The following is a 14,695-nucleotide window of genomic DNA, read 5'->3' as shown; positions in this document are numbered from 1 at the left end:
GTGTAGCAGTGTTCCTTTGCTTGGAAGGGGAGGGGCTTGTGAAAGTGAAACTTGTCATGTGAGAGACCACTTCCTGCCTATCCGTTTGACCTTGAGAGGAACCAGTGTCCTAGGTGACAGAAGGAAGCTGAGGGGTTCCAGTGAACTGAGGAAGCTACCGACTGCCTGAAAGACTGATCCTAGCTCCCCTCCTGTCATCTGTAGACAAACCATGTTCTCCCCTTTCTTTAAATGAGCTCATGTGTCCAAGATAAGCTTTGTCCCCAGCCTCAAGACTCCTTTCCTCATTTGTTGCTTTCCTTTGAATCATGGAGCCTCATGCCCCAAGGAACTCCCAAAATAAAGAAAAAGCCTCAAAATGAGGAGAAAGGGCTACCGCTCTCATTTCCAAATTGTATTCTAGATGTTTTACCTTATGCCGAGGCAGGAGAGTCAGACGCTCACTTTACACAGGGAACATGCTCTTGGAGCTCAGAGGACAGATCTGTTCACTCTTAGTCTCAGCCAGGCTCCTATCACCATAACAACCATAGCTTCTTCTGGCACTGGTCTCAGCCTCTGGTATCCTATACATTCTCTTGGGAATGTGGGAAGGATGTTCCCAAACCCCAGCTATGTGCTCATCTATGGGATGCCAGTCCCCTGTCTCCAACCCCACACTTCTCTGATATAACCTGAGCAGTTACATGAGGTTCCCAACTCCAGAGTAAAAAAAGCTGATGATCTAATTCTTCCAAGTAGATATGGATCAGCTGGGTGCCCATGGGAGCCAGGGGGGTTAGCATGGCATATGGCACATGTGTGTGTGTCGTGACTGATGCATCATATATGTTTATAATGTGTCTGGGAGCTAACAGGAACAGAGCCAGGGGGCTACTAAGGGGAGTTGGGTGACTTGTGTGCATGCATGTGTGATTTTTCTGGTATGGTCCATATGCCCATATAATGCTTGTGTGTTAGTGTATGTGAAAGGAGGTAGAGTAGCTATGAGAAGCTGCAGGTGTGTGCATGGTGCATGCATGCATACAAAGTGCATTTGAAATTCATGCATGGGAATGGGCAGGGTAGCTAATAAGAGATGGAAATATGAACATACAATGTATGTATGTATATATAATATGTGTAAATTTATGTGAGGGAGGAAGCAGGGCAGCTGAGAGGAAGTTAATAGTAAGTGGGGTTTTCCTGGGCTTAGGGTAGAGCTTCAGCAGAGGAACTTCTTTTCCTCCATATTAGCTGCTCAGAGATATGCTTTCTAGGAACATATGTGGGCCACCCACCCATGGGATTACCCACCAGTTGTGGGCAAGATGGGAAAACCCCAGGGCTTCTCATATCCACCGTGTGTATTGGGGAATCTGGTTCAGTGATCAGTGAGGCAGTGGCTACTGAGGGGTACGAGAAGAGCAGGTTCTCCCTGCTGCCCCATCTCCCCACCCCATTAGCACCCTAGTATCATGGGGCGAAAGATAGATGCCTTTTCTGCCACCTTGAGTGGGGCATGAGTTCACATTGGCAGCCTTATTTCCTCTGTCCTAGGGTCTCTGGACCAGCTCCAGCTGGGCTTCAGGTAGTTTGGGACAGACAAAGATGAATCTCAGCTCAGCACTTGGCTGGGTTGTGCCCCCGCTATCAGACTAGACTACACATTAGGATTTCCTAATGAGGGATTCTTAAGTATATCCTCAACCCATTAAACCAGAATCTGCAGGGCAGACCCTGATGTCAGTGAGCTCCATGACTCAGGCCAGCCAGAAGTAAGGACGACCAGGAGGGGTATATCTAAGGCTTTCCCTGGGCCCTTTCTCAACAGAACCATGCCTATGGCACAGTGGGGATGCAATCTTTCCCAAGGGAAGCAGTAGAAACTCCTGGGGCCTGGGACCCATTCAGAAGCTCCCTGTTCTATGCCAGCTTGATCCCCCTATTCTATGCCAGCCTTGTCACCCCACTCTTTGCCAGCTACCTGATATGGCTAAGAAAATACCCCTACTTCTGTCTCCTAGAGCAATGAACAGGAGGAGAGGAGAGCCAGGTTTGTGTCTCCTCTTGAACCCCAGAACACTAACGTAGCTCCAAGTCTAGGAATCCTGAAGAATCAGAGGAGATGGTACGGACTGCATAGTCACACACAAGTAAGCACGAGCAACCAATGGGAATCATGAGGTTGGAGCCACAGCACAAGATGGTGTCTGGCTTATCACATTAGGAGGAGTGTGAGGAAAACCTTGAATAAAAGTGTTGGGGGGAATATGTATTGGCATTTGTTATTCAAGGTACAGGAGGTATGGTCAGGACTGTGCCTATAAATCACTTTGGCTCTGCTGGCCCTGGCCTCTTGTGGAGGTCCTCAGATCCCTGCTTCGTTGAATTGCTTCCTCCAAGAATTAACAGAGGTGATAGCTTGGGCTCAGGCTTGAGCAAGAGGACTTAGCTCTCTGCTGTATTCTCAAGTGAGCCAAGACAGGTTCATAGAGTGTTTACCTTAAGCCTTAGTTGGACATACATGCCTTCTCAGTTATATAGGAATATTTTTGGTTGTGTTTAAAAGAGGTCCTTGAAATGGCTTGAAGAAGATCCTTAGTGGTTTCCACTGTGCTTAAAGTGTCTAGGGGCTGGAGTGTTAGAAATTGGAACCCTGATTTCTTTCTGGACATCTGTACTTGGAGGTCCTAGAGAACCCTTAAATTCAAATCATCCCAAAGTGAACATTACCCCCACCATCCCTATCCACAAATCTGTTCCTCACCCTTGTTTCCATGGTTCCCCAAACTCCTAAAGTAGGGTGGGTGTTTCCAATAGGACTGCAAAGGGAAGAAGGAATTTTGGGGGTCCACATTGCTTTGTAGGTAAGGTACCTCTAGCAGCTTGTGGGACTGAGTCCTTGAAATGTGGTGAGTGTAGCTGAGGGATCAGGAATTTAATATTGCTAAACTAAGGTAGCCATGTTGGATAGAAACAGCCACTGACCTCTCCTTTCTTACCCGCTTCAAGTCAATTTTCAACCTAAGCACTGGGTTGATCAGAAAAGAGTCTCTCGAATGATCTAAATGTTGGAGACAACATGGATGGAGCTCAGAAGGGCCAGAGGCTACCATAGGAGGTACTCCATTAGCTCCAGAATGTGGGAGGGACAGCTTCTTTCTATGGGCAGGCAATGTGATGGATTTCCAGTGAGGAAACTCTAAAGTCTATCTTGAATCTGGAGTTTTGCCTCACTGTGAGAGGATGAGAAGAGCCCCTGCCTCTTTCCAGAGGGTGGATAGAGTCTGATTGTCCAATGAATTCCAAAGATCCCAGGGAGCTGTGTGCAACGAGGAAGATGGATGCTGTGATGGGAAATTGGAATTCCAAACTATGATGGAGGATTTAGTGGTATCCAGACAAACCTGGGCTAGGGTCTTGATTTTATACTTTATTAGCTGTAAGCTCTCTTCCTAGACAGGGAGGCCTGTGGATGCTCCAAACCCTGGGTATAGAAGCCTTTTAGATGTGAGGATGCTATTGAACCACACGCAAACCCAGCATGCACCAGCACTCACTTTCACTTCGTTTCTCTTCTGTCTTCCAGCTCTTGTCCCTTCTCATCAACATTTTCCCACTTACCTGCTTTTTCCTTACCATTTACAGAGGCAAATTCTTTTCCTATTCTAAACCTCTGCTTAGGTGACTTCTTGTGCTTTGAGGAGTCAGTGGGTGGTGGAACCCTCCCAGATATGGAAACAGAAGGAGCAGTGCATTTTAGCAAGCCACAGCCAAGGGAGTTAATCCGCAGATGGGAGTTCGAATTGTCTTGTGTGACCTCAGAGCTGATGCCGATATGCAGTAAGTAATCTTAAGAAAACTCTAAGTGGTCAGAAACACCTATGGGTGTATCCTTACAGCCCTGAGAAGATACACTGGGGAGTGGGGCCCAGAGTGAGGGCAAAAAGTGAAGTCAGTCTCCAGGCTTGTGGGAGAGGGGAGAGAAGGCAGTAAGGCAGGGGACGCCCCAGGGCTTCTGGACACACAGATGGCTGCTCTAGTCATCTGTTTATGGAGCTCACCAGCCCCAGGATCACACCACAACCCCTTCATGCTAATGCCGAGTTCCTTCCTCTGTGCCTGATGGAGTCCTACACCCCCAACACACACTAGATCCAGCCCATCAATTCTACCTGTGAAGATTGTCCTGCTTGCCCTGTTGGAAAGGGCCACTCTTCTTGAAGGTGCTGAACTGACACCCCCCACCCCCCACTGTCAGCCCTGTTGCTCGCTCAGGTGCACATTTGGCCATTTTTATAGCCTCCCTCTCTCCCCTCTTAGTGCCCAGGACACATGTACTATCCATGGTGCTGAATCCGATTATAGGCAGTGGAGGCTGGAGCGCTTTGTGCAGGGCCAGACAAAGGATGAAGGATGCAAGCCAGGCTAGCCTGTGGCCAGGAGGCAAACTGGAGAAGGAAGCTGAGGAAGGTTGGTAGTGTGGGCCCAGGCAGGAGACCGAATGCAAAGCCTGCCTGGATCACAGCCTTCTACGACCTCAGGTTGCTGGATGTTCCTTAGCTCCAGTCAAACCACTTAGCAGCACTTGTGACCTTAGGGTGCTGTCATGCTCGAATTTGATGCCAAGCCTCTGAAATGACCAGGCAGTGAATACACACTCAGCATTTCAGCTTCTTGCCGTTTCTCCCAAACTAGAAGAATTTGTCTCTTGGAATAGAACACAGATAATCAGGCTTTGGGAGCCTTGTGGGAATGATGCCTTAGGACACGGCTAACTAGTTTCTATGCCAGCACATTCTGGGAAGGAATGGAAGATTGGTTCTGGGTCTTGAGGTGGGTTGTGACCTTGGAGTGCAACTTACAGTCATACCAAGCCACTGGTTGTAATCACTGAGACACACAGTGGTGAAGATGATGTGCAGACTATAGCATAAGAGGCTCCAGGAGTCTAACAGAGCTTAATGCAGATCAAACCAAAGCCTCATGTCTGTATCCATAAGAACACCGTAGGGTGGAGGACTCTACATGCACATAGGGGGCTCTGCGTGCACATAGGGGGCTTCGTAAAATGACCTCAGGCTCTTTATGGTGCCACCTGGAAGTACACAAGCTTTCTAGACAGAGCAGTAGCCATCACCCTCCTCCCTGCTCCCTGCCCTGGGAAGTCACCTGGGCACAATGAAGATGGCAGTGAAATCTATTTGATCAGGGTCCTCTCTGCTCCACCCATAAAGCTGGGGTGGGCCACTTATACCTTCTCACTTAGAAGATGCTACATTTTCTCTCTACCAGCTTCCTGCTTTGCATGGTGTAGCAGAGCTACAGACATGTGATAAATAGGAAAGGACCCTCAGAAACATGAAATCCTCAGACCCTAGCCACTTGCATCACTCACTTTGTCCCTGCTCATTCTTCACCACCTGCTACTGGGCAGGGGAATTGCTGTTTTCATGGACCCCGGGTATCACCCTAAAGGTCTAGTGTCAAACAGGTTTTCTTTCTCTATCTAAATAAATAAGTGTTTGCCCACATAGCCAGTTCTAACTATACTGCATGGAATTGATGGTATAAGATTCAGTCAGGTGTCTGAGCCTCTCACCCAGATAAACCACCCTCCTCAAGTGAGGCCAGAGCACAGGAAAAGTACCCTGGGACTAAGAGGAGAGCATCCATGAAAACAAAGCCAAAAGCTGCCCTGTATTGACAGGTTTCAAAATCAGATACAGACTCTGTCCTTGCACCCAGGACGGTGAAGCACTTGGCTCAGGGAAGGCTGGGCAGCAGACAAAGGAAGTCATGCAGTCTCTGGAGACAGCGATGGTCTATGAATGGACTCCCAGTAGGTGGGGACACTGAAAATGTGAGGAAGGAAGCGGGGAGGGAAAGTTCTGAGGCTTCCTTCCCAAACCCATCAAGAGAAAGGGCGGGGCTTTTTTTGGAAAGCCAGGGCCTGGGATCCCCATTTCTGCTGTGTGTTTCTGGGTCCCCTTCTTCCCATCCTTTTGCTCTCAAGAGCTTAAGGGGGAGAGGGTGGGGCCAGCCCTCCCCCTGCCCACTCTAGCTGTCAATCTGCTGTCTGGAAGAAAGACGTGAAGCCTCCTGACAATTGTGGGCAACTCTCTCCTGCCCCGCCTCCCGCCCCTGCCCTGCCCTCTTCCCCTTTTCTCTCTGACAGGGTTCTCTGATTGCTTTGTGTATTGCCACCCTCCCCAGCCCATTTTCAGGTTCTCTCTCTCTCTCTCTCTCTCTCTCTCTCTCTCTCTCTCTCTCTCTCTCTCTCTCTCTCTCCTCCTCCTCCTTCTCTTCCCCCCCCTCCTCCTTCTCCTCCTTCTCTTCCTCTGGTTTTCACTGCTGGAAAGCTTGAATGCCTTCAAAAAAACTTCTAATGAAACAAACTTTGAATCCCCCAGCCAGGTCAAGATCACATATCTGTCCTTAGGCTGACAGCATGTTGTGGTGTGTGTGTGTGTGTGTGTGTGTGTCTGTGTGTGTGTGTGTGTGTGTGTGTGTGTGTAGTGCTGTTTTTGATGATTGATTGTTGGGTGGGTATCAGTAGCTCAGAGTTTCCTAGGATTTCTTGATTAAATGAGGGTCTGATACCTTCCAGGAGATAGCCACCAATTCGATGGTAGCCCCGAACTACCCTAGGGCACCTGCTGAGCTTGCCTTCTGGCACTAGGGTGCTCCTGGGGACAAGAGCCTTTCCCAAAGCTTGGCACTTGATTCAAGTTCAGGAAGAAGATCAAAGTCCATAATTAAATGTTCAGGGCAAGTTAAGTGCTCCAAACTTTGGTACTAAAAATATTATATTTAGCATGCAAATTATGCCCTGACAGTTCCCCAGAGCCTGAGCCCGTGGGTGCTACTACCCTGTTTGTCATTATTCCTGATCTTAAGGTGCCAAGAACATTCTCCTTTCACTGGGTTGATTTCTATTTCACTTCTAAGGAGTTGGGCTTCTGTGGTTGGGACAGCGCCAGCCTGGGACCCTGAGATCCTGGAGCTGTGAATGAACCTGGGAGTGAGAAGATGGACACCTGCCCAGGCCACTGTCCTCAGGCTTTTCCTGTCTCACATTGCCCATGCCAGGGACCAGACATGGAGCAGACAGATGTGAGCAAACCCAACACCTCGGGGGCCACCTTTATCACAGAGTTCTCTCTGCCCTGGTGGCTAAGATTAGTCCTGAAGAGGCAGCAGGATCCAGGGAGCTGGGATAGCTGGATTACCTATTATTGCCCCCTATATGTTATACCTAAATGCTAAGAATAGTGTTGACAGTGTTCCAGGCCACCCAAGTGCCCATGGGAATGACTCTTGTCAAGGTTTTATTGGTTTTGGTGCAGGTATAGTGATGTTACAGAGTTGGATCCCAGAACCCTCCAAACTGCAGCTTCCCCTCCTCATTCAGGGCCAGGCCCAATGGTATCAGCAGCTCCAGCACCCCATCCACAGCCTCCTCTAAGGCAGAGGCACTGGGAAGGAAGAGATATGGAAGAGAGACGATGTTAACAACCCCCCCAGCCCCAAAGAGCCCCAAGTTACCACATCCAGCTTCAGCTCCAACACTGGTCCAAGGCCTGACTGGCCAGCATTTGCTGTGAGGAATGGATACATCCAAGTTATGTCAAGAAGTGGTGGAGTGGATTGGAGAGTAGAGGGAGATCAGCTATTTTTCTCCTTACAGATTCTCTTGGGGCCCTTGAGGATTAGAGTTGTTTTCCCCCAAAGGGTACAGGAACCCCATAGGATACTATAACAAGGTAGGACATAGTAATACCCATGGCTATGAAAAGTAGGGACTCACACTAGAGTTGGAGTGGAAAACAGATTTTTCAGCCTCAGTTTCTCTGGGGTCCATGGAGCTACCTGGTGTTTATGTGTGTCTCCTGACACTGACGTTGCCTGGAGGACTTGGCGTGTTCCCTGCTTTCCTATATGGTTCCTATAAAGTAAGAACTGTCGCTCCCTCCCACCACCTGATCCGGCACAGGCAAGCAAGGGCCAGGCCAAGCCAGCGATCAGGGTGTGCTCGGCCACTGAGCTAGTTTCTGTGCCCAAGAGGAAGGTCAAGGAAGGCCGCTGCATCTTTGGTGCCAAGGAGACAGGGTCTGGATATGAAAGGGGCACTCTGTGAGCTGCCCTGAGCCATGGGTCCAACCCCAGAGCTGGTAAGATACCAGTCTCCCTGGCCCTTCCCTGGCAGGATGAGGGTGTGTGGGCAGAGAGGGGCATCGAGCCAAGCTAACACTGCAGGGCCTGCAGGGTCGAGAGAAGGCCAAGTCCATCTGGGCCTTTCTGCCCACAGCTTGCAGGGATGAGGTCTGGCCTGCCTAGGCAGGGAGGTGGGAAGCAGCTGCTGTGCAGGCAAGGGGCAGACTCAGCAGTGCAAGATCTTCATGAAGGCCTTGCGGAACTCGATGTTGAAGGTGGTGTAGATGATGGGGTTGACGGCACTGTTGACATAGCCCAGCCATGTGAAGGCGCTGTAGAGGACTGGTGGGATGTTGCAATCACAGTGTATATTCAGGATGTGCGTGATGAAGAAGGGCAGCCAGCAGATGATGAACACACCTGAGAAAAGGGCAGGGTCAGGCTGGCGCCAGGCGAAGGCAAGACTGGACTAGGTGGGTCCCACTCCCCATCCATCTGTCTGTTCTGCCACAGGCTTCTCTGGGGCACTGAGACTGCTGACCGCTGGTGGTAACCCAGTGTTGCAGCAAAGGGAGCTCTGCTCTCAGATTTAAACATGTGCTTTTTTAGCACACTTCTTCCCTGCATCTCCCTCAGCCTCATTTTCCTCATTGGCTCAACAGGCATGACATCCACCTGCTAGAGAAGGAAGTGGCTTGAAAAACAAATGGGAAATGTCAGCCATCTGACTCCAGTTGGTCTCTGCAAATAGGCACACCAACTACTTGCCAGTCACCATTGTGGGCAATATTATCTTCAAACTGATGACATTGGATGGATGTCTTGGCAGTGTGGGGCATAAAATTTAGGAAAAAACCAAATACCCATCGTACTTAGTTTTCATGGCGACTCCTAGAATTCATTGGGAAACTATACTTATTGACTCCACAATGTCCCCAAGACACTTTGCTCTTGACTGACACAAATGATAGTTGATTCCCATCTGTCTAGACCCCTCAAGTGTCAAGGCCCTTGTTGCAACTTTTCCTAAGATTGCTCAGTATTGGTAGACATACCCTCTGTTGGTCCTACCTGGAGTTCATGCCCTCTTGCAAAAGCAGGCTTCAAGACTACTTGCTCCAGTCGGATACTCAGTGTGCAGTGATAGGGGATGTTTTAGGACAGAGCGGTGTCTTGGAGTAACAAGGGTAGGACTGGTAGACTGCCACATGAAGCTGGCTTCAAACCCATCCTGCCACACCTCAGATATGTATTAGAAAATAAACCCTTACCCTTCTGGGACCTACGCTCCTAAACAGGAGGGCATTAGAACCTGCCCACTCATAGCCCAGGATTTCCATCAGATAGGGTCCTAGTGTCATGAGAGTGGAGAACTCACTCCCTGCTCTCCTTTCCCAACTGCCTGAATAAGTGTACTTCCTAGAGTTGGTCCTTTGTCACACAATTTTCTCTAGAAGTTAAAAATATATAATTTTTATATATTTAAAAACTTGTGTGTGTATTCGAGAGAGAGAGAGAGAGAGAGAGAGAGAGAGAGACGGAGACAGAGGGAGGGAGAGGGAGAGGGAGAGGGAGAGGGGAGGGAGAGGGGAGAGGGAGAGGAGGGGAGAGGGAGAGGGAGGGAGAGGGAGGGAGGGAGGGAGGGAGGAAAGGATACATGGAAATCAAAGCACAGCTTGTTGGGGGGTGGGACTGAGGGACTGAACTCCGGTTGTCAGGTTTGGTGGTGGCCAATAGTGCCTTCACTAGCGGAGCCATCTCTCCAGCCCATAGAACTTTATTCCAAAGTCTTACCTAGCAAATCTGTAGCCACCTCTCAAATACCTACCTTATTTTTCACAGGGGACCATTTTGCCACACAGGGACTTGGTTGAGTGAAAATATATATTTCCCAATTCCTCAGCAACAGTGGTTGTAACAAAATGCATAAGAACTCTCGTATGTGATGCTTTCCCAATCCTATGCTATCCTGACTATGATGACCACCCCGAGAGGCAACTTACTGTACAGATAGGAGAGCAGAAAGAGAAGGCACATGCCTAGAACACAGGCTATGGAGTCTTACCAGAGACCAGTGAAGCCCAGACACTGAGTCAAACAGCCTGAGTTGATCATGGTCAGGTTATATAACTCCACAAAACCCTGGTTTGCCCTTCTGTACAGTAGGTGCAATAGGAGACTCTACTGAATATCAACTGTATATAAGTAGTGTGGTCTGTTACCCCAGAAGTACCCAACCCATGACCTTCAAACCATGGTCAGCAAGGCAAAGTCTGGAACCTTCCAGGACATTCCCTTTCCCCAGCTGGGCTAGGTATAGCAGGGCTGTGGTCATCACCAGGAGCTGACTCACCGAGAACAATGGCAAGCATCTGAGTGGCTTTCTTCTCCTTCTGCTGGGAGAGCTTTCTGCGGCTCATCGTCTTAAGGGAGGTCCGGGTTTTGCCATTGGGCATGGTCTGGATCTCAAAGAACTTGGCAATCCTGGGATTGACAATCTTGGCGTGCCCATTCTTCTCTGGTTTGGCAGGACTGTCAGGGTTGCTATGTAGGCCGTGGTGGGATGGATCAGGGAGAGTGAGCTGGTGGTGACTGGGAGGGATGGGGCTATACCGGGTCCTCTCTGGGGGGCTGGTGCTTGACAGCATCTCCATTTCCAGCTCCTGAGCTCGGCGGGCAGCATCCTGTGGCAGACAGAGAAGTTAGGATGAGCTTCCTGGGCAGAAGCCACCAAGCCTCCTCGGTCCTCCTGCCCCTCTGCACACTTTTGCAAACAGCATGGTTTCTCTGCCAGGAACACAAAGAGGGCCATCACTGGGAGGCAGGGACCATCTGAACACAGCACTCAAACTCCTCACGGCAGTTACTCCTGGACCACTTCCCAGAGCAATCTGTGAAGCCTCAATACCCTAGAAACACTTGGATGCTAGCACCCATCCACTTCTCTTTTTATAACCTGAGTGACACTTCCTGAGTGTGAAGGGCTAGACACCAATTCAGCTGCTAAGATCAACCCCGACCGACATTCTATTTTGCCTCACTTTCAAGAACTCAATTCCGACTACATAAAAATCACGTTCTCCTTCCTCCCTTCCAGGTTGGAGCACAGGCACCTGCATCCGCATGGACGTGTGGACAGACCAGCTTGGTCCAGAAGCCTGGGGCTGATCTGGAAACTCTATATCTTCTTCCCTGATAGGCTGCCTTGGAAGGTCCAGCATAGATCCACACACGAGTTGCCAGTTCTGCTTTAGACTCCCCTCTCCCAGACCTTTGTGATCTTAGATCAGTCTCTGAAATACAGTCTATGTGCCCAGACGGTGAAAATGGGCTGCTACCTTGAGTATAACTTGAGATCTGTTTTAGTACCTGTATTGTAAATAGCTCATTAGAGCCCTGTCCTTGGAATGCAGCCAGATTGTAAGGACCTGCCTATCCAGGAGACAGATTGCTGGATTTTATGTATTCCTACTTAGCTGGGGGGAATGAAATGCCTGCTTCTTAACTCTGGTGGCAACCAGTACCATGAAGAGCTCAGGTATGCTACGAGTCTGCATTTACAGATCCTATGTTCAGGATATGCTTCTTGTCCACCCCAGCTGCTCTACTCTGTCCCCACCCCACAGCTGGATACCAGCTCCCAGCCTCAGAAGCTGCCTTTCCAGAAGGTGGTGCATGCTGAATGTCACAATTTGGCTGTGGATTCAGAAGTCACATAGCTCTTGGCTCCAATATGCACTCTTTCATTAACTGTTTAGACGTGGGTGAGCTACCTGTACTTTGAGCCTTGGCTTCCTCTGCTGTGAGCTGAAGACCAATAAGATTTACTTCCCAGGGTCACCTGAGGATTTGATGAGATATCAGGAAGCATGGCAGGTGTTTGAGAAGTGGAAGTAGCCTGTATAGTCACTTTCGATACGTTATAGGGGTAGATCATTTCTCCCAACAAGTGTCAACGTGTCTGTGCCCTGCAGAATTGAGGCACCTCACTGCATCCCTACTCACAAGTGTGCAATGTCAATGTGCTCTCAGCTGAGGCAAAGTAGGGGTGCCAGGAGACACTACACCCTTGAAATAGCTAGTGAGGTCCTGGGATCAGGGAGGATGGGCTCCACTGGTCAGGGGGCGGGCAGAAAGATGGCACTGTGTCCCTGACCTGAACACTTACCATTCTCCGCCTGTTCACTGGGAAACTCCCATTAGACTTCATGATAACGGTGCAGAGTTTCATGTCCTCAGGGTGGGTACAGTTGCCCTGTGAAGTGAGCCAGCACATGGGTCACACAAGACAGTGGAGAACAGAGGTGGTAAGGGATTAGGAACCCAAGACAAGGGAGTCCATGGAGAACTTGGACTCTGATCAGGGGCTCAGCAACTAGAGGAGTGTGGGCCACAGAAGACAGCTGGGGCAAGGGGAAGGCTGGTACACTGATGAGAAGAGGCAGGCAAGACGAGAGGCAAAGGGACCTTGTTCTTTGTGGAGGACCTACTCAAGATCATGCTAGGCGCATGCTCACATCCTTTTTCACATCAAATCTTCAGGAAAACCCTGTGAACTGCACATGACTCCCACTTAACAGATGAGGAAACCAAGGCTCACAGAAGCTAACCAATGTGCCCAATGACACACATTTTTTTAAAAAATGCGGTACTATCATGGTTTGGACCTGATGTATCTAACCCATAAGTTCTTGTTCCTTCATACCCACATACTGCCTTCATTGTAGAATGTTGAGTGAAAGAGGGAGGTTATATGATAAAAGGACAGAGAAAAAAGAGGAACAGAGGAAGGAAGTGGGGAAGGGGAGGCAGGGTGTACATAGAGGGGAGGGCAGAGCATAGCAGGTACAGAGAATGGTATAGAGAAGATGAAGAAGGGGAAAGGAAACATGGCGGTCATAATGAGAAAGGCAAAACTACATGAGGAGGAAAAGACAAACTAAGGATCAGATCAAGCAAGAACTGCTTTACGCAGCCACAAAAATCTTTGCATGGCGAATCCTACCTAGCTCTAACCATGGACCATCTTCCTGTTCTAAAAATTCTGTCACTTCCCTGAGGTCTACACCCCCATCCAGCCCCAGGAAGCTACTCCAGCCTAGACTTCCACCCTGCTGTCATGTTCCAGGCCCAACCCAAGTGTAGTCTTAGCTCTCTTGATAATGCTTAGGTAGCGACCCCAGTTGGGGCTGAGGTCAGAGACCTTGAGTGGTGTCTTCAGGTTGGCTCTGAAAGCTCGACTGCTGCGCTTCGTGTTGACCCGCTTCCTGCGCTTCCGGAGGACGATGTAGATTTTGATATAGACCAGCAGAGTGACGATGAAGGGCACGTAGAATGAGACAATGGAGGAGTAGACCACAAAGGCAGGGTTGGCAATGATACACTCATTCTGGTCTGGGGGAATAGAGAAACTCAGACAGGCAATATGTTATCAGGCCCACCGGGCCATAGCACCACCAGAAGATACTTATCTTTTTGTTGGGAACCAAAAGCAATCTTATAGATTATGGACTGAATGTTGCCTGGAAATGGTAGATGCAAATCAATTCAGTTTTTAAAAAATCAAGGTATAAAATCCCCAACTGTGAGCAAAAACTAAAGCTGTGACTGACTGCTTCCAAGTTTCTTATTCCTCCTCTCTAATTACTTGCTCATTAGTTCTGTCATTTCTACACACACAGGAAAGCCATGACTCAGAAGATACAACCCAAGGAAATTTATTTTCAAGAGAGCAAGCCATTGCTTTAGTTTTTCATGTATAATGGAAAGAGAAGAAGCTCTGTTACTCCATAATTTTGGCAACAGAATAACTTCACCTGCTTATTTAACTAACTCACCTGTGTTCTAGTGTTTAATGTTCACACACAGTCCCTTCCAGGTAGATCAGATGTCTGTTGACATCATGTTCATTCTGAATTATTTCTTCACATTTCTGGGAATTCCTATGGCATCTGTATTCTGAGTTATATACTTCCCGGACTTTATGAAGCCTATTCTCTCCCTGTATAGTTCTTGTTTCTCTGCTGAGAAGCATCTCCATACTATACATGTTCTGTCCTTCTTCTGTCTGAGTTACTGTCTCCTACAAGGAAGGACTTGAAGTTGTCTCACTTCCTACTTTTTTCTAGCTTTCTTTCTCCAGGCAGAATGGGACATTAGATCAGCTGACCCACTCGGTTGCAACCTCATCCCCTAAATACCACTATCAGATGTGAATGGTATAATCTCTTTGGTAACCATACATGAGCACATACACACATGTGCAGTTTGTAAAGCTGTCTATATTGCACCAACACATTAAATGATGTTGAAAATGACCAGATTGTCTCTTCAGCCATTTTCCTTTCTCCTCACCCAGTCCCAATGTGCCAGGAGGCACACTTTCCTCTCCTGCCCAATTCTGGAACAACTCTAAGTTGGTCTGAATCTGGGTGATGCCCCCAGCCTCTTTGAGGTTAGGAATGGGTAACCACTGGACTTCTACCCATGTCTGTATGAAAGACTCAGTCATTCATTGTCCTAAACAAAACAGAGATATGGAGCCATCTGAGCTCCA

The 14,695-nt window shown here is 48.8% G+C and overlaps 1 protein-coding gene across 2 annotated transcripts in view; it reads right to left on the bottom strand.

The window, feature by feature from the left end:
- Positions 1-7,286: 7,286 nt before the first annotated feature.
- The window catches only part of Drd2 (dopamine receptor D2), a 64,736-nt gene continuing 57,327 nt past the window's right edge, over positions 7,287-14,695 (bottom strand). Inside the window, exons 5-8 of one of the 2 annotated variants that reach the window (XM_032910458.1) lie at positions 13,343-13,533; positions 12,308-12,394; positions 10,493-10,823; positions 7,287-8,559 (exon numbers count right to left, since the gene is read on the bottom strand). In XM_032910458.1, the coding sequence (XP_032766349.1) occupies positions 8,366-8,559; positions 10,493-10,823; positions 12,308-12,394; positions 13,343-13,533 (803 nt within the window). In that variant the 3' untranslated portion in view covers positions 7,287-8,365. The remainder of the gene's footprint in view (positions 8,560-10,492; positions 10,824-12,307; positions 12,395-13,342; positions 13,534-14,695) is intronic. The other variant, XM_032910459.1, reaches the window with a different exon arrangement.

This window comes from Rattus rattus, chromosome 8 (assembly GCF_011064425.1).
Source record: "Rattus rattus isolate New Zealand chromosome 8, Rrattus_CSIRO_v1, whole genome shotgun sequence".
NCBI classification, from domain to species: Eukaryota; Metazoa; Chordata; class Mammalia; order Rodentia; family Muridae; genus Rattus; species Rattus rattus.
The sequence above is the reverse complement of the archived record's forward strand: the minus strand, read 5'-3'. Positions and strand labels throughout refer to the sequence as shown.